Source organism: Triturus cristatus, chromosome 1_1, assembly GCF_964204655.1.
Source record: "Triturus cristatus chromosome 1_1, aTriCri1.1, whole genome shotgun sequence".
Lineage (NCBI taxonomy): Eukaryota > Metazoa > Chordata > Amphibia > Caudata > Salamandridae > Triturus > Triturus cristatus.
In genome coordinates, this window is record NC_140579.1 from 22,003,772 (window position 1) to 22,031,143 (window position 27,372).

At 48.8% G+C, this 27,372-nt stretch overlaps 1 protein-coding gene across 1 annotated transcript in view; it reads left to right on the forward strand.

Annotated features, from left to right (window-relative positions):
* The first annotated feature begins 5,931 nt into the window (after positions 1-5,931).
* Positions 5,932-27,372, forward strand: part of LOC146869185 (E3 ubiquitin-protein ligase TRIM39-like) — an 84,971-nt gene continuing 63,530 nt past the window's right edge. The window contains exons 1-2 of the mRNA XM_085643044.1: positions 5,932-6,380; positions 16,887-16,982. Coding sequence (XP_085499170.1) covers positions 5,967-6,380; positions 16,887-16,982 — 510 coding nt within the window. The 5' untranslated portion in view covers positions 5,932-5,966. The remainder of the gene's footprint in view (positions 6,381-16,886; positions 16,983-27,372) is intronic.

Genomic DNA, 27,372 nt, shown 5'->3' on the forward strand with positions numbered 1-27,372 from the left:
AATTTGCAAAAATGTTGGAAAATGCACTAAAGTGCATTATTCAAAGTTGTAGGTTACACATACACATGCCCTTGGTGCATGTGTGTGCGCAACATTTGTGCACAGTTCAATTTCAGGGGTGCAACAGGGTGTCCTTTTGACACCCTTGCACCCTTGAAATTGCATGCACAATCAGTAGTGCAAGCTTCCTCATATGCAGAACAGGCACATCTGGGCATCAGCAGTGCAAGCTTCCATCAGTGACGGAACGGGTACATCAGGTCATCAGCAGTGCAAGCTTCCTTCACTCACAGAACAGGTACATCAGGGCATCTTTAATGCTAGCTTCCCTCACGGACAGAGCAGGTACATAAGGGCATCAGCAGTGCAAGGGTCCTTCACTCACAGAACAGGTATATCAGGGCATCAGCAGTGTAAGCTTACCTCACACACAGAACAGGTACACCAGGGCATCATCAGTGCAAGCTTCCTTAACTCACAGACCAGTACCTCAGGGCATCAGAAGTGCAAGCGTCCCTCACCCACAGAACAGTTACATTAGGGCATCAGCAGTGCAAACTTCCCTCTCACAGAACAGGTACAACTGGGCATCAATAATGCAGGATTCCCTCACTCATACAATACATACATCAGGGTGTCAGCGGTGCAAGCTTCTCCCATACACAGAACAGGTACATCAGGGCACCAGCAGTGCAAGCTTTCATGACTCACAGAGCAGGTATATCAGAGCATCAGCAGTGCAAGCTTCACTAATCAAAGAACAGGTAAATCACGACATCAGCAATCTAATATTGCCCCTCACAGAGCAGGTACATTAGGGCATCTACAGTGCAGGTTTCTCTCACTTACAGAATAGGTACATCAGGATATTAGCAGTGCAAGGTTCCCTCACACGCAAAACAGGTACATCAGGGCATCAGCCGTGCAAGCTTCCCTCACTCACAGAACAGGTACGTCCGGTCATCAGCAGAGCAAACTTCCCTCACTCACAGAACAGGTACATATCACCATCATCAGGGAAAGCTGTACTCACTCAAAGACCAGGTACATCAGGGCCCCAGCAGTGCAAGCTTCCCTCTCACAGAACAAGCACATAAGGGCATCAGCAATGCAAGCTTCCCTCAAACACAGCATAGGGACATAAGGGCTTCAGCAGTGCAAGCTTCCCTCAAAAAAAGGACAGGGCCTTCAGGGCATCAGCAATGCGAGCTTCCCTCACTCATAGAAGCGGTACATGAGGGCATCAGCAGTGCATGCTTCCCTCTCACAGAACAGGTCCATCATGGTAGCAGCAGTACAAGCTTCTCTCTTTCGGAACAGGTGCAGCAGGGCATCAGAAGTGCACACTTCCCTTACTCACAAAATAGGTACATCAGAGCGTCAGCAGTCTGAGTTTGCTTCTCATAGAGCAAGTACATCAGGGCATCAGAAGTGCACACTTCCTTCATACACAGAACAGGTAAATCAGAGCATCAACAATGCAAGCTTCCCTCACTCATAGAATTGGTACATCAAGGTACCAGCAGTGCAAGCTTCACTCATGCGCAGAATAGGTACATCAGGGCATCAACAGTGCAAGCTGTCCTCACTCACAGAGCAGGTACATCAGGGCTTAAGCAGTGCAGGCTTCCATCACAGACAGAACAGGTACATCAGGGCATCAGCAGTTCAGGCTTTTATGACTCAAAGAGCAGGTACATCAGGGCTTCAGCATTGCAGGCTTCTCTCACACATAGAACAGGTACATCAGGGCATCAGCAGTGCAAGCATCACTCACTCACAGAACATGTACATCAAGACATCAGCAGTCTAAACTTGTCCCTCACACAGCAGTTACATCAGGGCATCAGCAGTGCAAGCCTCTCTCACTCACAGAACAGGTACATCTGGGGATCAGCATCTTAGCTTGTCTTTCAAAAACAGGTAACTTAGGGCATTAACAGTGCAGGCTTCCCTCCCTCATGGAAGAGGTTCATTGGGTTATCAGCAGTGCAGAGTTCCATCACAAGCAGAACAGGTACATCAGGGCATCAGCAGTGCAAGCTTCCCTCACTCACAGAAGAGGTGCATCCAGTCATCAGCAGACCAAGTTTTTCTCACTTATGGAACAGGTACATAATATCATCATCAATGCAAGCTTTCCTCACTCAAAGACCAGGTACATCAGGGCACCAGCAGAGTAAGCTTCCCTCTCAGAGGACAGATAAATCACAGTTGCACCAGTAGAAGCTTCCTTCTCTTAGTACAGGTACATCAGGACGTCAGCAGTGCAAGCTTCCCTCAAACACAGAACAGGGACATCAGGGCATCAGCAGAGCAAGCTTCCCCTCAAACACAGGACAGGGAATTCATGGCATCAGCAGTGCAAACTTCCCTCACTTACAGAACAGGTACATCAGGGGATCAGCAGTGCAAGCTTCCCTCTCACAGAACAAGTCTATCATGGTAGCAGCAGTACATGCTTTCCTCTTTCGGAACAGGTACAGCAGGGCATCAGAAGTGCATGCTTCTCTTACTAACAAAATAGGTACATCAGGGTGTCAGCAGTCTGAATTTGCTTATTATAGAGCAGGTATATCAGGGCATCAGCAGTGCAGGGTTCCCTCATACACAGAACAGGTACATCAGGGCATCAAACACTGCAAGCTCTCCTCATACGCAGAACAGGTGCATTGGGGCATCAGCAGTGCAAGCTTCCCTCACTAAGAATAGGTACAGCAGGGCATCAGCATTGCAGGCTTCCTTCATGTACAGAACAGGTACCCCAAGGCATCAGTAGTGCAAGCTTTCCTCTCTCAGAATAGTTAAATCAGGGCATCAGCAGTACAAGCTTCCCTCATTCACATAACAGGTGGATCAGAGCATCATCAGTGCAAGCGTACCTCATAGAGTAGGTACATCACGACATTAGCAGCGCAATCTTTCCTCACACATAGAACAGGTACATCAGCAGTGCAAGCTTCCCTCACTCACAAAACAGGTGCATCAGGGCATCAGTAGTGCAAGCTTCCCTTTCGGAGAACAGGTACATCATGGTAGATGCTGTATAAGCTTCCCTCGCACAGAGCAGGTACACCAGGACATCAGCAGTGCAGGCTTCCCGCACAAAAAAAATGTATACATCAGGGCATCAGCAGTCTAAGCTTACCTCTCAAAGAACAGGTACCTCACGGCATGAATAGTACAGCTTCCCTCACTCATAGTGTAGGTACATCAGGGTATCAGCAGTGCAAGCTTTCTTCCTGACAGAATAGGGAGGTCAAGTCATCAGCAATGCAAGCTTCCCTCAGTCACAGAACAGGTACATCAGGCATCAGCAGTCTAAGCTTGCCTCTCACAGAACATGTATATCACGTGAGCAGCAGTGAAAGCTTCCCTGTCACAGAACAGGCACATCAGTACATCAGCTATGCAAGCTTCCCTCACTCAATGAACAGGCATATCATGGCATAAACAGTGCAAGCTTCCCTCTCACAGAAGAGTTATATCATGGTAACAGCAGTTCAAGCTTCCCTCTCTCAGAACAATTACATCAGGGAATCAAGGCATCAGCAGTTCAAGCTTCCCTCACTGAGAGAACAGGTACACCAGGTCATCAGCAGTGCAAGCTTCCGTCACTCACTGAACAGGTAGATCAGGGCATCATCAGTGCTAGCTTCTCCCACTCACAGAGCAAGTACATCAGGACATCAGCAAGGCAAGCTTCCCTCACTCACTGAACAGGTACACCAGGGCATAAACAGTGCAGGCTTCCCTCTAACAGAACAGGTATATCATCGTAGCAGTAGTAAAAGCTTCCCTCTCTCAGAACAGTTACATCAGGGCATCAAGCCATCAGCATTGCAAGCTCCCCTCACTCACAGAATAGATACATCAGGCTGTCAGCAGTCTGACCTTGCCTCTCACAGAGCACGCACATTAGGACATCAGCAGTGCAGGCTTCACTCACTCACAAAGTAGGTACATCTGGTGATCATCATCTAAGCTTGTTTCTCATAGAACAGATACATCATGTCATCATCAGCGGAAGCTTACCTCACTTACAGAACAGGTACATCAGGGCATCAGCATTGCAAGCTTCCCTCTCACAGAACAAGTAAATCAAGTTAGCAGCAGTAGAAGCTTCCCTCTCTCAGTACAGGTATAGCATGTCATCAGCAGTGCAAGCTTTCCTCACTCACAGAATAGTTACATCAGGGCATCAGCAGCGCAAGCTTTCCTCAAACAAAGAACAGGGGCATCAAGGTATCAGCAGTGCAAGCTTTCCTCACTCACAGAACAGATACATGCCTCTTACAGAGGAGGTACATTTGGGCATCAACAGGGCAGGCTTCCCTTACTCAGAGAATAGGTACATCAGGGTATCCGCACTGCAACCTTTCTTCATATGCAGAGCAGGTACATCAGGGCATCAACAGTGCGAGCTTCCCTCACTCACAGAATAGGTACATCAGGGCATTAGCAGTCTAAGCTTGCCTCTTACGGAGCAGGTAAATCACAATTGGCAGCAGTAGAAGCTTTCCTCTCTCAGAACAGGTACATAAGGGCGTCAACAGTGCAAGCGTCCCTCAAACACAGAACAGGTACATCAGGGCATCTACTGTACAAGCTTCTCTCTCACAGACAAGTTGCATCATGGTAGCAGTAGTACAAGTTTCCTCTCTCAGAACAGGTACAGCAGGGCATCAGCAGTGCAAGCTTCCTCCACTCACAGAATAGGTACTTCGGGGTGTCAGCAGTGCAAGCTTCCCTAACTCAATGAACAGGTACAGCAGGCAGGAGCAGTGCACGCTTCCTTCTCACAGAACAGGTATATCATGAGAACAGCAGTGCAAGCATCCCTCTAACAGAACAGGTATATCATGGTAACAGCGAACAGGTATATCATGGTAGCAGCAGTGCAAACTTCCCTCACTCACAGAATAGGTACATCAGTGCATCAGCAGTGCAAACTTCCCTCACTCACAGAATAGGTATAGCGGGGCGGGAGCAGTGCAAGCTTTCCTCACTCACAGAATAGGTACAGCAGGGCGGGAGCAGTGCAAGCTTCCTTGTCACAGAGCAGGTATATCATAAAAACAGCAGGTCAAGCATCCCTCTAACAGAACAGGCATATCATGGTAGAAGCGAACAGGCATATCATGGTAGCAGCATTGCAAGCTTCCCTCACTCACAGATTGGGTAGATCAGTGCATTAGCAGTGCAAGCTTCCCTCACTCACAGAATAGGTAGATCAGGGCATCAGCAGGCAAACTTCCCTCACTCACAGAATAGGTACATGAGTACATCAGCAGTGCAAGCTTCCCTCACTAACAGAATAGGTAGATCATGGCATTAGCAGTGCAAGCTTCCCTCACTCACAGAATAGGTAGATCATGGCATCAGCAGTGCAAACTTCCCTCACTCACAGAATAGGTAGATCAGGGCATCAGCAGTGTAAGCATCCTTTACATACAGAACAGACAATAAGAGGCAGCAATATATTCTTCCCTTACACACAAAACTACTATTTTACCGGCCTGACCAGCAATGTTATGGTAAGGCCAGTAAAAACATTGATAAACGAGCAAAAGTTGGTCTTTTTCAGCCTTTCAAACAAAAATTAAAATACAAATACAGGAAGAAATCACTTTAGAAAGTATTTTAGAAATGTTTATGAGATTCCTAAAAGATTTAAAAAAACGAACTTGCAGAATTGGCCTGTAAAAAATAACACAGAGGATTTTACAGAAACCCATCTACAAGCTCCAGTTCTGCACTTACAGATCCTCGAAATAAAACCACATGACGCGTAAATGGTGTCACCCCAGAGTTAATCACTAGCAGCAGAAGAGTCAGTTCTCTGCTCTGTGACTGTAACATGAACCCGGAAGTCCCAGCGCAGCCAGAGAGGGGCAGACGCACAGACACACCCACTTCACACAGAGAGAAATGAAACTTAACTTTACTTCCTGCATTTCTGCATCATGGCGGCAGCAGCTCAGCTCGGGAAGCTCCAGGAAGAGGCCACTTGTTCCATCTGTTTGGAGTATTTTACTGATCCGGTGACTATCGATTGTGGACACAACTTCTGCCGCTCCTGCATCACTCAGAGCTGGGAGGGAAGAGATGGAAACTTCCCCTGTCCACAGTGCAGGGAAATATCTTCTGGGAAAAGCCTCCGACCCAACAGGCAACTGAAGAACATGGTGGAAATTGCAAAACAGCTTCATCTGCCCCCAGTGAAGCCCCCGGAGGAGAATCTGTGTGAGAAGCATAACCAGGCACTGCTGCTGTTCTGTGCAGAGGATCAGAGGATGATATGTTTGGTGTGCCGGGAGTCCAAGGACCATAAAACTCACTCAGCAAGTCCTGTAGAGGAGGCTGCAGAGGAGTACAAGGTACGTCTGTGGATATTCATGGATTGCATAGACTCAGTGTGAGCCCCATTGAGGAACCTGCTAAGGAGCACAAGGTGTGTGTGTGTGTGGGTGTTCTGGAACGACAAGTGAAGGTCACAGGGTATGTCTGGAAATTCAGGGATCACAAAGTCCCTCTGTGAGCCCCATCAGGGAGGCAGCCTGAGAGCAGAGCTATGTGTGCAAGTGTTCAGAGGTGACATGTCATTCAGTGTACCCCATACAGGAAGCTGCAGAAGAGCACAAGGTATGTGTGTGGGTGTTCAGGATTCACAAGTGTATACACTACTGGAGTCTAATAGAAGATGCAGTGTCATTGGGTGTGGAGGGATCAAAGGCACCCTGCGGGTCCCACATAAATGGTTGTCCAAGAGCACAAGGTATGTGAGTGGATGTTCAGAGTTCACTAACGAAGACACACAATAAATGTGTAAATGTAAATGTGTAAGTCTTGTAAAGCACACTGCTGCCCTGAGGCGTCCTGACGCTGTAGACCGCTGGGGAACCCATCCTGGCTATCCCTGTGAGATGGTCCCTCCTGGGTATCTCCAAGGTGAAACCAGGCATCCCCAGCGAATGTGAGGGGCCGTTGTGGAGATGAGGCAAGCTAATGCCCAGAGTTGCCGAGTGTGATCCCTGGTTAGAGTAGGCACCAAGGCGAGAATTATCGAGTCCGCTGGCCCTGGTCCACGACCCTGCCGCGTCGGGAATTGAACCCTGGTCCTGGGCCGTCCTCTGCTTCCGGGTCTGCTGCCTCTAACCAGTGAGCCACACCACTCCACAATGATTCCAACAAAGGAATACACGGCATTTAAATCAGATTTTAGGGCTCACAGGTTAGTTGCGCCTCCTAGACATCTGTGATCATTCAGGGATCACCGTTCACTATGTGGGTCTCCACGGGTCCCTGGAGGAGGGACATCTGCAGTCATTCAGGGATCACAGTTCACTCTGTGGGCCTCCATGGGTCCCTGGAGAAGGGACATCTGTGATCATTCAGGGATCACAGTTCACTCTGTGGGCCTCCATGGGTCCCTGGAGAAGGGAAATCTGTGATCATTCAGGGATCACAGTTCACTCTGTGGGTCTCTGCAGGTCCCTGGAGAAGGGACCTTTGTGATCATTCAGGGATCACAGTTCACTCTGTGGGCCTCCATGGGTCCCTGGAGAAGGGACATCTGTGATCATTCAGGGAGCACAGTTCACTCTGTGGGTCTCCGCGGGTCCCTGGAGAAGGGACATCTGTGGTCATTCAGGGATCACCATTCACCCTGTGGGTCTCCATGGGTCCCTGGAGAAGGGACATCTGTGATCATTCAGGGATCACAGTTCACTCTGTGGGTCTCCATGGGTCCCTGGAGAAGGGATAGCTGTGATCATTCAGGGATCACCGTTCACTCTGCGAGTCTCCGCAGGTCACTAGAGAAGGCTACCCATACCCATTAGGTAAGTTTGTTAGTTGTAAGTGCGTTTCAGTGTGTGACCCATGTAAGAAACTGCAGAAGATCGCACTGGGCGTCTGTCAGAGCCCCGAGGTTTTCACCTCGCACCACATAAGCAGCTGCAGATAATCAGAAGTCATATGCATGTGGGTGTTTTGTGATACCAAGCAGGGCTTTAAGTGGGCCGGGTCTGAGCACCAGCAGTTATTTTTAGGGGGCCTCGAAACTGATCTCTATCGGGCTGTATTTTCGGGCCTCACAAAGGTAGTCTGTTTTCTTTTTTTTTAATTGGACTGCAGTGAGAGCAAGCACATCGCTCATTACTGAGAAGTGGAGACATCATGCCAGGTGAGCCACGTTATAGGGGAAGGGAAATCCTTTAAAGAGAGCCATTTTCTCTCAGGATTTCCCTTCTCTTTTTGCAGTGTGTGAGAAGTTGGCCTGATATATGCTGTCCACTAGTTCTAGTGGGCACCTTGTACCAGTCCAAACAACCCTTATTGATGATAAGTTAAAGACAACCTTTATTGAAAGCTATCCTAGTGGTAGCTATGGAGAGCAGCCTTCAGGCTAAGTCTTGAAGGATTGTAAAGCAGCTTGTTTTACCAGTCTATAATCTCTGAAATGACCAAATGAAAAGAGATCCACACCAGGTGTATATATAAAATATATGTATTTATTCTAAAACACACCCCCCTAGTCTCTTTATGAGTTACAAGGCAAATATCAACAGTGAATAAGCACAATATACAGTTAGCCCTAGGGGCGACCGAACCATATACTAAAATAGTGGTATAAGAACCACGACTGAACTAGACGCAGGCCTAGAGCCTCTAGAATTGCTGCGACCCCAAGGAACCACCCAAGGTAGTGACACAGGGGACCCACGGGGCCGTGTGCAGTGTGAGAACACAGCCGCGACCTCCCGTTAGCTTCTATGGAGAAAGTCGCGGTTAGATTTTTAAAGATAAAGGACACTTAGGAGAGGACTTGGAGCTAACCCTTTTAGACTTAAGGGGTTCTAGGGCCCACACCCACGGAAGCATCGGAGTACTCGTGTTACCTCCCCCAGGGAAGCCGGGTGCATAGGTGTCAAATGGTGTCGGGTCGCGTCGTCGTTTTCAATGGCTAACTGCTGCAAAGTGCTGCTGCCGGGACGAGGAGAAGTGTCCGAAGCGATCCAAGCCTGGATCGAAGATGTAGAAGACCTGAAAGCAGAGGGGACAGAGTCTGGGTCACTTGCCGGTGACCAGGAGCATGGAAGTCGAATGAACACCGATGTCGGGGGTTTCTGTTGAAGAAGGTGAAGTTTGACTCTTCAGCCACGAGGACCAGGAGGTGTCGACGATGACCAGGAGCTGGATTCGAGCTGCCCACGAAGGTTGTCGAGTGCTGCGGTGTCGGTATCCGGATTGGACCCAATAAGCCTTGGCAACAGCAACCCACGCAGAAATAGAAGAAATGCTTCAGTGCGGACCAGTAAGGTCCTGGGGACTCCCCCAGCAAGGAGGAGTGAGGGCACGTCTGGAGCAACCAGGAAAGCCCAAGGAAAGCCAGAGTTACTTTCTCAGGGACCCACAAGTCGACAGACAATTGATCTCAAGGATGCGTCGAGAAGAATCAATGGTGGGTCACTCGGAGTGGTTAGGCCGACAATCTTCGGTGAGGTTACTGCTCAGTTTATGGGCTACGAGTAACCCAATGCACAGCCTCAAGGAGCATCGAGAAGCTGATGCACTAGCAAATGTGATCAATGTCCAGGGATTCAGGTTCCACGGTACCCACGAGGTCTACGGGTCTCAGCCTTGCTGGGGACTCGGGTCAGCCTCTGGGAAGTCTGGAAATCCACCTCTGGCATTGCAAAGTCTTCGGCGTCTGGTGGGAACTGGGGAGATGCAGACCGGACAGATGCTTCTTTGGTGCCTGCCAATCAGGGGAGTAACTCCTTTACTCCAAGGGAGATTCTTCAGTCATCTGGCGTTGAACAGATCGTCGAAGGTCCAGGATTCAGTTGCAGAGTTTCGTCCAGGAATATCTAAAGTTCTGGTTACAGGGGTTCCTTCTTTATACCCAAGGAAGGGGTTGGACTTACTCTGGGGACCCACCTATGGGGGTGTTTGGAAAGAGGGGTGGCTACACCCATTTCCTTTGTCCAGTTTCGCACCAGAGCAGGGGCTGGTAGCCCCTGCAACCGGTTTGAACTGGGCTATGCACAGGGACACCAAATGTGCCCCGTGTGCAGGACTTCAAAGCACTCTTGGGGTGCTCCCACCCAGCCCCAATACACATCAGCCTGTCTGGGAGGTGGTTACACCTCCCTTTGACAGGAAATCTATTGTCCAGGCCTCCCCTGCTGGAGTTTCGGTCAGCAGTAGGAGGCCAGACTTGTGTCTGTGGCTGCAGCATCCATTTTGTGATGCTAAGGCTGTATTAAGTTTCTACTGGGTATACCAGTACTGCCATGTCTCTCGCTCTAGAAGGGTGGGATCATACTCCCACACCAGTTTCTGGTGTGGAGGTATGATTCCAAGATGTTTGACACCAAATACGACATGTGTCCGTGCAGCCAGTCCAAAGTTAGCATTTACCGTTTGGTTATAATGTACTTAAGAGTATATGGTCAGGCTGCACCACTGACAACCCCGGAGGATAGATTCCGAAGGCTGCAGGGGTGCTCTGATCATGCATGGGCACCCTCTCACATATAACCAAGCACCCTGCCTTCAGGATTGATAAGGCCTGCCATAGGGGTGACTGATAGGTTTCTATGTGCAGTGATAGGTGAGATATAGTGAACCTACATCTCTGTATGGGGTGCATGCACCACCTTACCCAGGCTGCAGTAGCAGTCCTAGGGTGTCATTTTGGATGGCTTTCCAGGGGTGGCACAATACATGCTTCAGCCCCTGGTAGGCCTCTGGGGTACCTATGCCCTTGGTACATAGTATACCATATACTAGGGACTCATAAGGGTACCCCAGAATCCAATCTGGAGTGTATCTAAAGTATATGAAATAATTTTAGAGAGGAAGCAGCTAGGCTGGGGTCCTGGATTACAGGGCCCCCGCCAGACTAAAGTCGAAAAACAGTGAAACATCAGCAAAAAGTCGGGGTAACCATAGGAAGCAGATCCTACTCTCCTACACAGTGCAGGAGCAACATCATCGTGGGATGATTAGGAGAGAGAAGAGCGTGCAACGCCCATTGCCCCGCGCTGAGACAGCTTCCACACGCACCCAGTACTTCACAGGTCTTTAAAAGACCATTTGCTTGTAAATGAGGCTCTGTTGTTTTTCACCCCTTTTTACAGCCCCTGCATCCCCACTCTGCCTATTGCTGGAAGAATTAGCCTCCCCCGAAATTTGGCTCTAGTTGCGCCTCTGCAGAACACCCCAGGCAGCCAACTCCAGCGCGACCCTGCTCTGACCTTTCACAGTGCCTTGTTTTAGTGCTACGAAAACACACACTTTGCCTGGCTCACTTTGGGGCAGATTTACAAGCCCCTTGCAACACATTTACGCCGCCGTTGCGTCACTTCTGTGACGCAGCACCCATGTAAATCATGCGCCATGTTGCGCCGTATTTACAACGTGACGCATCTAGGGAGATGCGTCACGTTATAAACCCCTGCGCCACATGAAACCTGCGTCAGGTTTCATGTGGGCGTTCCAGCGCAGAGTGGGCGTTCCCTCACAGGTACGCCTCGTAAAAGTGACGCAGTGAAATCTACAAGAATTCACTGAGTCACTTTTACGGCCATGCTGCTTTAAAACCCTGCGCCTGCTTGAAGCAGGCGTAAGGATTGATGCAGCATGTTAGGCAGTGATGCGCCGCATTAACAATGTGGCGCGCCGTGGCGGCGCACGTGTGGTTATGCGGGTCGCAAGTGTTCTGGCGCATCCCTGCCGATTTGCAGAGATGCGCCAGACCTTGTAAATTTGCCCCTTTGTTCTCACACCCCCTCTTTCATATGAAGATAGTAGCGTCACCTTGTAAATATGACCCTTATGGCAGCAGTCCGCTGCAGTAAAGGGAGGGGCTATGGGTGTTGCTGTGTGCGTTTCACCACAAATCCCAGTGCTTTTCTAGGCTGCCCCTTATTTACAAGGGTGGTGTAAATATGGGGCAGCACCAAAAATAAGACCAGGAAAACCTGGTCTTAAACAGGTGCAACGAGGAGAAATGATTAATTTCTCTCTGTTTTTGCTGTTTCTATGTGTGCGCAATTCGCCATAAGCGATTGCTCATGTGCAGAAAGGGGTCCCTTCCGGCACATAAACAATCATTCAAAAAATGACGTTTTCCAACTTCTATATGTGCTGCATTCTTAAGCACACATAGAGATTACAAATCGCCATTAGTGCTTGTTTATGCGCAAATGAACAATCATTCCCTGCAACGCAGGCACCCTTGCGGCGCTAGGCAGCTAAATTTAGTGCCATCACTAGGGAAAATGCAGGAGTGCGCCGCATTCTTGCAAATACGGCACATCCCTGTGTTTTGAAACTGTTGGAGCGTGGCGTTAGATCTAGCTCTGAACATTTCTTGTAAATATGCCCCATGATGTGGCAAGGGTTATATTAGGAGCTCATGTGGTTATGGTACACAGAAGAAGCGGTCCAGTAATGCAGGGTGTCGCACATGGTTATGGAACATGGCAGAAGAGGTGCAGTAACGCAGGATGTGGCACAAACAGTCTCATGGTCATTGTACACAGCAGAACAGGTGCAGACAAAGAGGTGCAGTAATGCAGGGTGTGGCACACGCTGTCACATGGTCATGGTACACAGCAGAACAGGTGCAGACGAAGAGGTGCAGTAATGCAGGGTGTGGTACACGCTATCACATGGTCATGGTACACAGCAGAACAGGCGCAGACGAAGAGGTGCATTAATGCAGGGTGTGGCACACGCTGTCACATGGTCATGGTACACAGCAGAACAGGTGCAGACGAAGAGGTGCAGTAATGCAGGGTGTGGCACACGCTGTCACATGGTCATGGTACACAGCAGAACAGGTGCAGACGAAGAGGTGCAGTAATGCAGGGTGTGGCACGCGCTGTCACATGGTAATGGTACACAGCAGAACAGGTGCAGACGAAGAGGTGCAGTAATGCAGGGTGTGGCACGCGCTGTCACATGGTCATGGTACACAGCAGAACAGGTGCAGACGAAGAGGTGCAGTAATGCAGGGTGTGGCACACGCTGTCACGCGCCGGGGCCTGCGCGGCCGGTGCCAGATCTGGGACCTGGTTGCGGGTGCCCAGGAGATCCTGGAAGCCACGCGGGGCTCGTGGAGGCCCTCGTGTGTGTTGTGTAGCAGCGCCTTGGGCAGTCGTGGCCCCTGGCAGCTGGGGCATAGCCATCGGCCCCCACACAGAAGACTCACCCACATCGGACGGCTCAGGCGCGAGAGGTAGTGCGGCATCCTCAAGGTCGACCCTGTGCAGCTCGAAGGGGTCCGGCAGGCGCCTTGAGCCACGGGTGTGCCCCGCAGGACCGGGTGCCACCCCAGGGATTCCCTTCGACCCAGGAGCACCGGGGCAGACACTGACTGTGCCCGGGTCGATCCTGTTGACCAACCTTCGTGGCTGGATGGGCCTGAGGGCCCAGAGAGGAGACCTGCTTGTGGCCAGGGCTGCGCCCACGGGGGTACTCCGGCCCGCCTGCGCCTCCCATCCTACTAGGGGCACTCGTGGGGCCCAAAAGTACCAAGACACAGCAGTGGAGGCAGGCACTGGGCCCCGCTGGCTGGGGTCCGCGACGGCCGGAAGTCGACGCTGCAGCTGATCGACGACCTTGGGACCCGTGCTGAGGGTGTCACGGCTCGGCTGGGGATACAGCAGAGGTGGCTCTTCACATAAAGGGCCTGTGAGGAGACATGCCACTATTCCCCCGCCCCAGAGTAGATACTGAAGCCGCCCCATCGAGGGCTGGTGGAGTGGACCACCCACACTTGAAGGTTGTGGGTCCAGCTCCAGCCGTTTTGCAACATCCTGGAGGGACTGCAGCCTGGGGCCCCGTGGGACTGAGCTGGTGCGAGAAGACCTGTGGGCTAGGGTTCCGGTGAGTCTGATCCCGGTAGGCGGTCTACTTGGCTGGCTGACCCTGGGCTGCGGAGGCAGCTGAGCTAGGCTTAGTGCGGCTTGTGGCCCAGGGCGGCCAGATTCCGTGAGGCATGGCCCGCTGTAGTATACCCGAGTGTCCCCAACGGGGCACCTAGGTGGCAGGTTGCCTATCGGAGATACGTGCCAGAATCTTTAGCAGAAGGAAATACAATCAGAAGCGGGGTAGACACTGCGCTATGGCTCCCCCTCACCACCTCCCTTTTCCATCATGGCCAAGGATAAACCAGTGGTCCCCACCTCCAAGCAAAGCACCCTGGACCAGTTTGCCTCAGCCCCTGGTGGCACGAGCAACACAGACACCGGGAGCTCTGTCACCAACAATACCACTTTGCTGGCCGCGAGCACTCAGGTCCGCGTTACCCTAGAAACAAAGATTAGTGCTGTGGGTTTGGAGGTCTCCTTTTTGTGTCAAGATCTTAGAAAGGCTGTGGATCGCATCACGTAGGTGGAGACCTTTAGTCGTACAAGCGTTCGCGGCCTACTGTGCCTCCTTATACGAGCAGAAGGAACACATATCGAGCGTGACGATAGGGGTTTTTCTAACAGGCATATCTCCCAAAAAGCTCCCAGACCACCTGCGCGACCAGCTAGATGCCCCCATAACCACAGAGGAACTCGATGCGGCTTTATCCAACATGCACGCCGGCCGCGCGCCTGGCCCCAACGGCTTCCTTAGTGACTTTCTACGACCACACAAGGCGCAGCTCGGCCACAGCTGTTGGGTGCACTCCATGAGGCTCTGGAGCAGCACATCTTACTTCCTGATTGGCGCCGTACTGAGATAGTGGAGTTCCTTAAACCAGGCCACCCCTAAAAGAACCATCTTCTTACCGCCCCATCTTCCTCCTAAATTTTGAACCCAAACTGTTGGGTAAGGTCCTTGCTGACCGCCTCCGCACATATGTCCAAGAACTGATCCACCCAGACCAGGCTTACTTCATGCTGCACCGGTCTGCCCAGCACAATATTAGACGGGTTCACAATGCCCTTGCGAAGCCCCGGAGCTGGGCTGCCCTGCGGGCCATTCTTTTGGCTGACATAGATAAGGCGTTCGAGTCCCTAAGTTGGACTTATTTATTTCAGCTCCTCTGATCTCTCAACTTTGGTCCCCGCTTTTTGTCCCACATATAATAATTACTCACAGAGCTCCCGGCCTCTGTGTGGGTAGCAGGTTTCTGGTCAGCACCCTTCCCAATTCGTCGGGGTACGAGGCAGGGTTGCCCCCTGTATCCATTGCTATTTGCGCTCGCCACAGAGCCCTTAGCTACATGGGTGCGGCGGGACACATTAATTCGTGGGTATGAATGGTCACATGACCGGTCTGACAGAATTGCGCTATATGCAGACGACGTATTATTCTTTTTAAGCGATCCTGGATTTTCCCGCCCCCGGATTCTCCAGATACTTTGGGTGTTTGGGGAGACCTCCGGCCTTGGAGCTAATCCAGCAAAGCCAGTGTTATTTCTAGTATGCGGAGCCCATGGGCGCGGCTCCTGGGTTTCGCAGTTATCCCACGCAACCGAGAGCTTCAAATATCTGTGGGTCTTCATCTTGCCTTGTCCCACGATATCTTGGGCACATAATATCAATCCACGCATGTGATTCGCCCAGGTTAATGCACTCCTTAATAATTGCCTATGGGGAGGGGGTGACGCCTGTGTTGCACTACGAACCTGCATGCAGTCGACGTACTGTGGCTGTCGCCGAGCTTCCAGGCTTCCGAGCATGGGACCTCATTGGAATCGCTACCCTGAGCGACATTCTGCTGGGACCCACCCTCAAATCTTTTCAGCTACTGCAAATAGAATACCACTTGCACCGGACACAGTTTTACAAATATCTGCAGCTGAGACACGCCCTGACTCCCCTAATCTGCTCGCTGGGAGGTCTACCAGTATTTCACCCCACTAGAGAGATGTTTACCAATGGGGGATCTTGGCACGCATAAGATCCGGCAAATCTACCAGACACTGACTACCGATACCCAAACCACACTACACAAACCCCGGGATGCGTGGGAAGCAGACATTCCTGACCTTACAGACGATGACTGGACTGAGGCTCTAGCTAGTCCCGAGGTGCCACTATAGCCACACGATACCGCCTAATTCCATTTAAATACCTCCACCGAGCATACTACACCCGCTCCCGCCTCTGGAGGATAGGCGTTATCCAGTCCCCCACATGTGTGAGATGCAGAGAATCAGCGGGGACGTTTCAACACACGGTCTGGAGCTGTGGGGCACTGCAACCATTTTGGCATTAAATATCTTCTTGTCTGGGTCTGGTCCTGTCCTGGTGTCTTCCATTCGATCCCAAGCTTTTCTTACTTCACAGCACCGAGGGGATAGGGGAAAATCACTATAAACAACATCTTCTATTTTTGGGCCTCACATTTGCCAAGAGGGGCAGTGCCCAAACGTGTAAGGGTACCTCCCCGCCATCAATGGGTGGGTGGAGAAAGGCCATGGACAGATGCATGGAGGCTGAAATCGTGGTGTACCAGGCGCATGGTTGTCCACAAAAACATAGGAAAATATGGTCTTGCTGGGCAACAGACCGCGGCATAGACCTGCCTCCCCTGCTACCATTAGACCCTCCCTAAACCAGGCAATCAAATCACACTTGACCATATTTAGGTAAGATGAGTCGCTCTGTCATCTAAACATGTACACCTGGACATTTTACTTATAGTGAAAGATGCAGTAACCTGTGCCAAGTTTAGTTATTGGGCCTGTATGTTCACAGGCAATGTTGTTGTTTGAATATAATTGGCACCATCTCATATAAGCTGTATCCGAAATATATGCTTCGAGCACCGCCCGCTATGTACCGTCAAAGTCAATAAAATGTGTTAATAATAAAAAAAGACTGCACTCCATATATCTACACTTATTTCTTGCACTCTCATCTCTGCAGGTAAAACTCCAAGAGTGGCTGCGTCTTCTGAAGAAAGAGGAAAAAAATATTCAGGATTCTACATTCAAGGAAGAGGAACAATTCAAAACCATGAGGGTGAGTGGCCGCAGTGAGTGCTGTGTCTCTGTTGTCTGTATGTGTCCATGCCCATGTCTTTTTGTGACCTCTTAGAGTTCAAGAACACAGAAGCTGATGAGTCACCCTACAAACTGGGTCATGGTCCCCACCAAATAAATATACTGACGAGAGTCACTGCACTTGGATATTGCGGCTGAAACCGGCCACGGGCTCATCCTAAAAAAATCATAAAATCAAGAATTACTCTTCTGATCCTAAGGTAGTACTTACATACTCACACGGTGTGTGTTAGAGTATGTGTGCAAAGTTGTGGCATTATCTGGCTGCGAGCACGTAGCAGTGTGTGTGTGTGTGCGTGTGTGTGCGCGTGCATAAGTGTGTGCATGCATGTTCACACTTGGGTGTATATGTCTAAGTATTTGTTCAAATATGGATGGCCCTGGAGTTATCTGTGGGAGTGCATGCATGTGTGAGCATCTCCATATCCGTCTGTGTTTTGAGCTTGAATTAGTGCATATATAGGTTTTAAGATACAGAGTATGCAAATACATGTGCGTGTCTATGTACATGCGTGGTTGAGGGTTGTGTATGCTTTAGTCTGTATTTATTGGCTGTGGGTTTGTACTTACGTATGTGGATGCCTCTCTATGGGTTTGTGTATCGCAAGGTCTGATATATGCATGAGTGGTGAGTTACACAACCGTGAGATTTTATATGCATCTGTGTGTGAGTATATGTATGTATGGATGTGTGAGTCTGTGCATGCATGGCCTGAAGGTATCCATATGTGAGTCTTTACAAGGTTTGTGTGTGAGTGTGCACATTAATGTGTGCATCTGCATGAGTGTGTACCTCTGGGTGTGTGTATGCATGGATCTGGAGTTATACATCCGTGGGACTGTATATGCATCTGTGTGTGAGTATATATATGCATGGGTGTGTACCTCAGGGTGTGTGTATGCATGGATCTGGAGTTATACATCTGTGGGACTACATATACATCTGTGTGTGAGTATATATATGCATGGGTGTGTACCTCAGGGTGTGTGTATGCATGGATCTGGAGTTATACATCTGTGGGACTGTATATGCATCTGTGTGTGAGTATATATATGCATGGATGTGTGCCTCTGTGAGTCTGCATGCATTGGCCAAAGATATCCACCTTTGAGTTTCAAATTAATGTGTGCATCTATATGAGTGTGTACCTCTGTGGGTTGTGTATGCGTGGATCGGTAGTGATCTATACATCCAACAGACAAAGCAAGCCTGGAGTAAGCCCCTTCCTAAACAAAGGTTTTATCAATGTAATCATGCTATGGTATTGTATATACAACGTCAAATCAGAGAACATCCAACAGAGTTCGCCGAAGTAATGGAAGCTCTAACATTGTGTACATGAGTTTTCACCCACGAATAGTTCATCTAAACCAAATGCCTTCTAATCTTAGCACGTTTCGGGACATTTAGATTCCCTTCTTCAGGACATAAGCATTTCTAATTCTAGGAATGAAATGGGCAGAGCTCAGCTTCAGCCTCTGACCTTGGACATTCTCTGTTCTGCTAAATCCCCATTGCAAGATTTTCCTGCAACAGTCTTATTAATCGGCCTTAGTTTGACGCGTCAGTTTTTATGCCTTCATTAGACCTTTCTTACAGGGATAGGCCGCAGCTGACGGGAATGTCCCAGGATAACTGGTGCACCTAGCCCTGCCTCAGGATGGGAGAAGGGGCGGGCCTGTAACGTGGAAGCCCCTTCAGCAGTGGTGCACATTTATCACCACTCTGACACTGCCATTAGTCGTGATATTTAAGTATTCAACAGGGGGTGTCTGTAGAGATGCATTTAACAAGGGCGTCACTGCCATAAACCTTTCATGGTATCTGATAAACTCTCCCACAGTTTTTATGAAGTGTTTCTCCTAAGGTGCATCGGGTCCTACTTTATTGTACTCATTTTGCAGACAGAGGAACCAGATCCACCCTCTAAAGCTTTGAAACTGCTTTAGTTGAGTTTTATGGCGTGACACAGAGGCTAACATCATGCAAATCTCCTTTATTGCCAGCTCACGGCAGCAACAATTGAAGAATATAAAACTTCAATAACATTTTAATAGACTATAAAGTCCCGCCGCATGCAGTGTTCTCCCTTTCGTTGTTGCTTCTGCTCACACGGTAAGTACAGCCTTTATAATACTAATACTGAGGGCTGATTTCGATGTCGCCGGTCCCGACCGCCTCATTAGGATGCGACGGAAGACTGTTCTGTCGCATGCCTATATTCCACTATGGAAGCATGCATTCCAGCTGTAAACCGGCCGTAATGCATGCTCCCATAGTAAAATTGGAGGTACGGTTCATCCCTGCACCCAGTGGCAGGCACCTCAATGTGCCAGCCACAAGGTGCAGGGATCATCAGGGGGGCACCATAGGCACCCCTAGGACTCCAACTCGAGGCTGTGCACCAAAGGGGGCCCTGCTGGGGGCCCCAAACATGTTTTTGACATGGTTTCCATGTCGGGCAGACCGGCCCTTGAGATTACAGGCCGACTGCTGAATGGCAGACGGGCTCTCTGAGCCCGTCGGAAGCAAGCCGGAATGACCGTCCAGTTAACTTTCCGACTGCCTACATCTTATTTAATCTTATTTAGGAAAGTAAACCGAATGGGTTCGCACATGAACACGTGACTTGACACACCCCCAAGCCTACCAATCAAGGCGCGACCATTTGGTTGTGCGCGCGATTGGCCCGTATTTGTTTAGTCCTGTGACGACACCCAGGGTTAGCTGTCAGTTTCCGCGGCGCGGCCCTCGAGGTATGTTGCAGCCCAAGTACTCAGTGGTCCTTTTCCCCAATGCTAATTTACAAGTGAGTCTTGCCACTTTCTCAGTGTATTTGGGATTCCCTACACCTCTGTACGCCCTGCCATAATTTGCAGACGTACCATGAATGCGCTGATACTTAATTTTGTTTCACAAGTTTCCCGCGCAATATATTTAGGGTTAGCAACCTTATATGCGCTTTGTTTTTACAACGGGATTGGAGTGTGGGAGACCATTAACGCCATCTCCCCCCTTTCTTTCCAGCTTCTAACACCATTGGATGAGTGTTTATGCTGATACATTCAGCCCTCCCTTGCCTCATTTTTCGAGCATTGGAATACTACACCTTGGGTGAGTATTTTTGGTTACTTAGGTTTTACTGACACCCGTCTTTTTAGTATGGTTTTAGTATTCCTCGTCTCTTTTCCTTCCTCCTAGGAGCACTGACTGGCCCCTTCCCAATTTTTCCAGCGTGACAATTGCCGCTGCTGCTGGTAAATAATCTTTTACAATTGTTCTCTCTTAACTGTAATGGTCCTCCATAGACACACCTCACGGCTCTTTATTTTTGACCTTCTGCCCCCAGGTGTAAGCCCTTCCCCCGGTCCTGATGAAGACCCCAACCCCAAGCAAACCAATTTGCTGGCTCTAACAGGGGTCGAAACGTCGACTTTTTCATTTCTTCAATCAACACAGGAGATTGTCAGTGAATGCACAACTGCTGTCTTAGTCTGTGTTATTTAATTTAAGTTTTGTGGCCATTTAACTGGCAGGTCAGGTTCTTCAATTGAATTGTGGATGTTCGTAAATCTTTCACAACCTCCCTCCCTCACTACGCCCTGCACTAATCCCAAAAATCCTGCACTTATCACGTACCTTACACCAAGATACTTTTGAATATGTTGATATTGTGATGTTTTTTGGCGCTGTGTTGAATTACTGATCCTTTGTTGGACTTAGAAACTGGATATTAAATAATGTGCATACATGCAAGTAACAGGTGCTGTCGTAAAATTTGTTTGCATTGCTAACAGATGTATGGCTTTTTTACATTTCTAAATGTGTTTCCACTGTGACAGTTTTTTGTGTACCTATATTCCACTATAGGAGCATGCATTCCAGCTGTAAACCGGCCGTAATGCATGCTCCCATAGTAAAATTGGAGATGCGGTTCATCCCTGCACCCAATGGCAGGCACCTCAATGTGCCAGCCACAAGGTGCAGGGATCATCAGGGGGGCACCATAGGCACCCCTTGGACTCCAACTGGAGGCTGTGCACCAAAGGGGGCCCTGCTGGGGGCCCCAAAGATGTTTTTGACATGGTTTCCATGTCGGGCAGACCGGCCCTTGAGATTACAGGCCCGCTGCTGAATGGCAGACGGGCTCTCAGAGCCCGTCGGAAGCAAGCCGGAATGACCGTCCAGTTTACTTTCCGACTGCCTATATCTTATATTTCATCTTAATTAGGAAAGTAAACCGAATGGCCCATTACGATGCGGCCCTTTGGTCGGAGCCTTTACAGGGCATATCATAATCGGTGCCTTATTGAGTTATTTTACCTTGAAATATACCACCCTCCTCTATAGAAAATAAGAATAATATCCATCTCCTACTCTGGCACTAACACGCTCAACCAGGCTATTGTGTAACTTCCCATGTCTCCCAATGTCTTTTCCTAACCCTAGGAAGGAGGGTGGTTGTTTTTTTATATTTAACTTCCCCTCTCTTACAGCGTCGGGTCGGAGGTCCTACTACCTCCGTACCCGACAACTTTTCGACGTTTCCCTCGGCTCCTTAAGGCCAAGAAATATGCCCTTGCTGTGGACTGGTCTTTTCTTTAAAAGTCCGACTCCATGCCACTTGTTGCTGCAGGCCAGCTTTCTTTGAAAAGTGTGAGCCCGCATCCCGCTGCCATAATAGCGGGAGCTTCTTGAAAGAAAAAAAAAAAAGGGGTTGCGAAGGACACCTCCCACTGAGGCCGTCGCACTGCGCACGCGGTGACTCACCCATCAGCAGCAGTCCAGTGGAGTCATCTCACGGACGAGGCCACGGAAGAGAGTCCGTCTACTTAACAAAGATGCCGGCAGCCCTCCTTTCCCCTCAGCGACTTCTGGCCCATGTAAATAAAGGCAGCGGTGCGATGCACAATCATCGCACAGTTTAATAAATAACAACAGAAAAAAAGAGATAGTCTGGGGCACAACAATAAAGAAAGAACCACACAATTAGAGGAAAGACCCTTAAGAGATGGTCAGCCACACTCTGTACACGCCTGTGCCATTTTAGGAGATTGGGACCCCTGAGCAAAGACACTACAGGGGCCATTTCAACTGATTGGGCCAACTGCTTGAATTCTGGCAGTCGCAGTCCAATGAACTGCCAGAGCAGCTGTTTCCTTACACTGAGCCCAGTAATCTTAAATAATATTTACCTTCTGCCATGTCCCTTGAACCTTCGGAGAATACTATGGAGCATAGACTGGAAGAACTTCTGAATAAGGCGCTGGATAAGGTAATGGGACACTGGATGACACAATTAATAAAAAAGTTTAGGTTCTCTCCAAGAGGGGTTGGCCAGTTGCTGTCCCAGGGCACCCTGAAGGGGGAGATGGGGCGATTAAGGTCCAGAGGAAAGGGGCTGCAGGGGAAATCCTGCCAAAGGGTGTAAAAAAGCCCAAACCCTCAAAACAAATGACTTCACACTTTGGCGGTGACAAGGATGGTGCCTCGCGCACTGCAGATGGGCAAGAAAAAGGCCCAGAAGTACCTGTTCCCATCCATTGCGATGAAACATTGGAGGATGAAATTAACCTATCCTGTTCCTTCATTTTTGATATGGATATTGAGGAGATAGAGGTGAGGAATATGGGTACAGCTGACGAGTCATCAAAGGCCTCCTGGTCAAAAATGGGCATTGTTGACCCATTCGGAGAGAGTATGTTTGACCCGCTCAAACAACCCTTGTCTCCAGAGTTGGCTCCATCGCGGCATTTTGCCGAGTACCTCTCCTTTTGGCTTAGGAAGGAAATACCAAAGAGGTCAGGTCCCGTCTTAGATCCGAATGCCCACGCCCCACCCTCACGTATAAAGTTGGGTCTACCTCAGAGTTAGACGCAAAGGTGGTGGCTCTAAGCGTCAAGGGAGGAAAAGGCCCTAGGAAAGGTATCGATAAAGGCCTCAAGTCCTGCCAAGACTGTCTACTTGATATTACTGACCCACTCACAAAGACGTTTGAGATGGCTGAAGTGGCTCATCTTAAAGACACCCTCATTGACCCCAAGGAATTGCGCTAATGGGCACAAAGAGCCATCTGCCTCCTGGGGAACGCAAATACTGCACTCTCAAATGAGAGAAGAAAAAGCATATTGCAAAAAATGGATCTCAAATTGGTCAAACTGGCCACTAGCGGAGGGGTAGCTGCCTCCCAGGATCTACTTTTTGGGGGACAATTTTATTAGGGACGTAGCTAAGTACATCGGAGCATTTAGCTCAAATCAGAAGTCCTAGAAAGCCATCAAGAACGTTTTCCAGGAAAGGGTTTTTGGCAGGGCCGAGAGAACAGGGGGTCGGTTCCTTAGTCGTGGCCAAAGCTCTTCAAGACCCTACCTGGGACATGGCGCAAGATTTACGCACCCACACTTTGCTCCACATTCGTCATTTATACCCCCAGAAACAAATACTTCACGGGAGAGGCTTCAGAAGTGAACTATGAAAGACCTTTCGGATACCCCATAAAGGTGGGAGGCAGACCAGCCCAATTTTGTGGAAACTTGAATTTGGTGAATCAGGACCCTTTGGTCCTAGATTCACTGAAGGGATACATGATCGAATTTACAGATACACCATTACAAAGGAAAATTCCCCCAAAACTGATATTCTCACAAGAAAATTCTATTTTAGTAACACAAGAAATAGAGGATTTATTGACCAAAGAGGTTACGGAGTCAGGTTTTATCCGCAATATCTTTCTAGTGGAGAAGAAGGACAAAGGGATGAGACCAGTGATAAATCTAAAAGAGTTGAACGAATGGGTGGTCTACCACAATTTCAAAATGGGAGGGATGCACCTCCTCAGAGATGTGCTAAGGAAAGGGGATTGGCTAACTCGGTTAATCTAAAGGATACATACCTGACCATACCAATTTGGACTCCACACCAAAGGTTTTTCCAATTCACCTGAATGGGTGGACTATGGCAATTGTGCAGTCTCCCTTTCGGACTTTCTTCATTCCCTTGGTGTTTCACCAAGGCTCTTCGTCCCATAGCGGGATGGCTAAGGGCGAGAGGGGTGAGACTAATAGTTAACTTAGACAATATCCTGATAATGGCACAGTCCACATAAGTGGTCTCACGCCACATAGAACTTACAATGAGCCTACTAGAACACCTGGGTTTTGTCATAAACAGGAAAAAATCTTGCATTGTACCAAACCAGGAAATGCAGTTCTTGGGTTTTGTCATGAACATAATAAGGGCAGAATTGAAATTGCCAGGGAAAAAGTTAAGGAAACTTCACAAGAATTGAGGAATCTCTTAGGGAGGAAGAAACTCCCCTTGTGGGCTCTAGCAAGGATCCTAGGCCTTCTGTCCTCAACAAGATGAGCAATCTACTGTGTGCTCCAAAGACTCAAAGCCAAAGCATCAAGAACATGTCAATCTTATTCTCAAATGCTGTCTCTGTACCTGGATTGAAAGAAGGAACTACGTTGGTGGCTGAGGAATGAAGAAGCTTGGAATGGCAGAGCCATTTTTGGGGAACACCCGGAGATAGTGATAGAATCAGAGGTGAGTTTAGAGGGATGGGGTGCAAGATGTGGCGACTCATCAGCAGGGGGACGCTGGACCGATCAGGAGAGGGAGTTACTCATCAACTGCTTGGAATTACTGGCAGGCTCATTTACAATTCGCTGCTTCACCAAAGACTTAATGAAGTGTTCAGTAATGTTGTGCATGGACAACGTATCTGCGGTCAGATACGTCAACAAAATGGGGGGCCCTCGCTCCAAGGGTCTTGCAGATTTAGCCAAGGTCTTCTGGGGTTACTGTCTGAGCAGGGGCAGGCATGTCAGTAGCAGCGGAGCATATCCCAGGATAGAGAAACAGTGTTGCGGATTGGTTCTCCCAGAATTTCAGAGACTCTATCAATAGGAAGTTGAACATGGAAATTTTCCTCAGTTGCCAGTCGATATGGGGACCCTTCGGGTGGACCTCTTTGCGGACAGATTGAACACTCAACTGTCGACGTTTTTCTGCTGTATACCAGACCCTCGGGGTGGATGCCTTCCTTCCGAATTGGCAGGGCCTAACACCTTATGCTTTCCCTCCTTTTGTCATGTTATCAAGACCTACTACTACTACCTAAGCTATTGTTGCACGTTCGCAGGAGCAAGGAGGTCTCAGTAGTGATAACACCGCTCTGGAGGTCACAGGCATGGTTCTCAATTCTACTAGAAATGAGCATAGGCTTACCAATCTTAATTCAAACTTTCAGGGAAGTAATTAGAGGCCCAGACAGACGGAGAGTCACATCCTCTTCTAGAGCAGGGACATCTGACGCTGATGCCCTGGAGGATTTCAGGAGACAATGGCAGATCCAGGCCTTTTGGCAGAAGCTTGTAGACTCATATCGGAGTCATGGGTGCCTGGCACAAGGAAAGCATATAGACTCACTTGGGAGAAATGGATTTGTTCCTTTGAAGGAACTAAAATCCTGTTTCAACTGATTTAGTACATGTAGTTAATTACTTATCTGATTTATTCACATCATGACTCTCTTATAGAACAGTTAATGTCTGCACATCAGCTTTTTCAGCATGTCACTGCCTTGTAGACGGAGTCTCTGTGGGACAAAACTTACTGACTACAAAATTCCTGCGAAATATGTGGGTACTAAACCCACTTTCTGTATAATATGCTGCATTATGGGACATTAGAGATGTCCTACAGGTCTTAATAAATTGAGGAGAGAATTTTGGGTTATCCCCAAAACTTATCTCTTATAAACTCACTGTCTTGCTATGCCTGGTATCTTTTAGATGAACTTCAGATTTAAAAGCCTTAGACATCACCAGCAGGGCCTACCAATCAGAAGGGTTGGCTTTTATTTAAAAGACGAAGAGAGACCATGTCAACTTCTGTTTTCTACCCCTTCTTTACAGAGAATGAAAGGCTTTGTGTAGTGAAATGCTTGATGCAATATGAGAGAAGGACTGTGAGTATGAGAGGAAGTACAGAACAATTGCCAATATCCTATAAATCGCCTCATAGAGCAGTTTCCTCCCCAACCATAGCAAGATCGGTGTATTAAGTAATGAAAGAAGCAGGTGTAGACATTACTATGCTTGGTGTACACTCCCTTAGGGGTGCATCAGCCTCTAAACCTCTCTTCCCGGGAGATATCCTCGGTGCTGCGGATTGGTCCAATGAAAGTATGTGTAAAAGTTGCTACTTTAGACCTGTTACAAGCGCTATTGACAATGTATTAAATGCACATTAAACTTGCGTAATGATAGCCTCTGTGTCATGTTAACCACAACAAGAGCTGCTCCTACTGTAGTGACCACTATGAATTTATGGTTGAATTGTGAGTGTAGGCATCTCACAAAATGTGACGGACTGGTCTCACACACCACCAGGTGTCATGCTTCATCATTGACCAGTCCTTGCCCTCTAAAACCTTGGTTTGATAGAGGGCGGGCATACACCTGACGACAGGGATGCACTTCTAAACTAAGTGGGGGCCCGTGAGAACATGAGTGAGGGTAAAAATCATTCTAGTTATCAAATTATGAATTTTAATATGGCTGGTAACTATATGATATTAAAATCAGTGCACGGTATATGGGGAAGTGATTGTCCCCTAACCGTAGTGTAAGCGGTCGACATGTTTCTGCCAAAATCGCCCAAGTGTGTCCAGGGCATTCATCAGGACCTTAGTACAGAAATCGGGCTCCGTTCTTACCAACTTATGATAGGAAGATACCACTATGTGGGTTGGACCTGTGTCACTCTCCACTAAAGGAAATGGCTTCTAAATTCAAGCCCTAAACAACAAAACTACTTGCCCCATGGGAGGAGGGCAGAGGAAAACCCCTGTAGTCAAACCCAGGTATCATCCGTTGTTGATTAACGGCCCATTTGCGGCCATGGGATCTCATCGTTGAGCTCGTTCTCCCAGGATCGCAGGCGATAGACCCATCTTTACTCCCTGATGTGTAGGGCTTTTATCAGGTCAGATTTGCGTTTCTTCATGACCTCCAGGACAACCCACTTGAGGTCTGTGTCTCTGTGATTTGTCTCAACAAAGTGACGTGTCAGCTTGGTATTGGTCTTTTTGCACCTAATGGTGCGCCGGTGTTCATCGATGCGGACCTTTATTTTCCTGGTTGTCATGCCTACATACTTAAGGCCACACGGGTACGTTAAGAGGTACACGCCATTCTCCGTGTTGCAGTTACTGAAATCGCGTAATTGCCAGGGATTGTTGGTGCCTATGTCTACCTCCTTTGTATTGGTTGTGAGGTTGCAAGACGTGCATCCCCCACAGGAGTAGTGGCCCACTGGTCGTGGTTGGTTCCATAGTGTC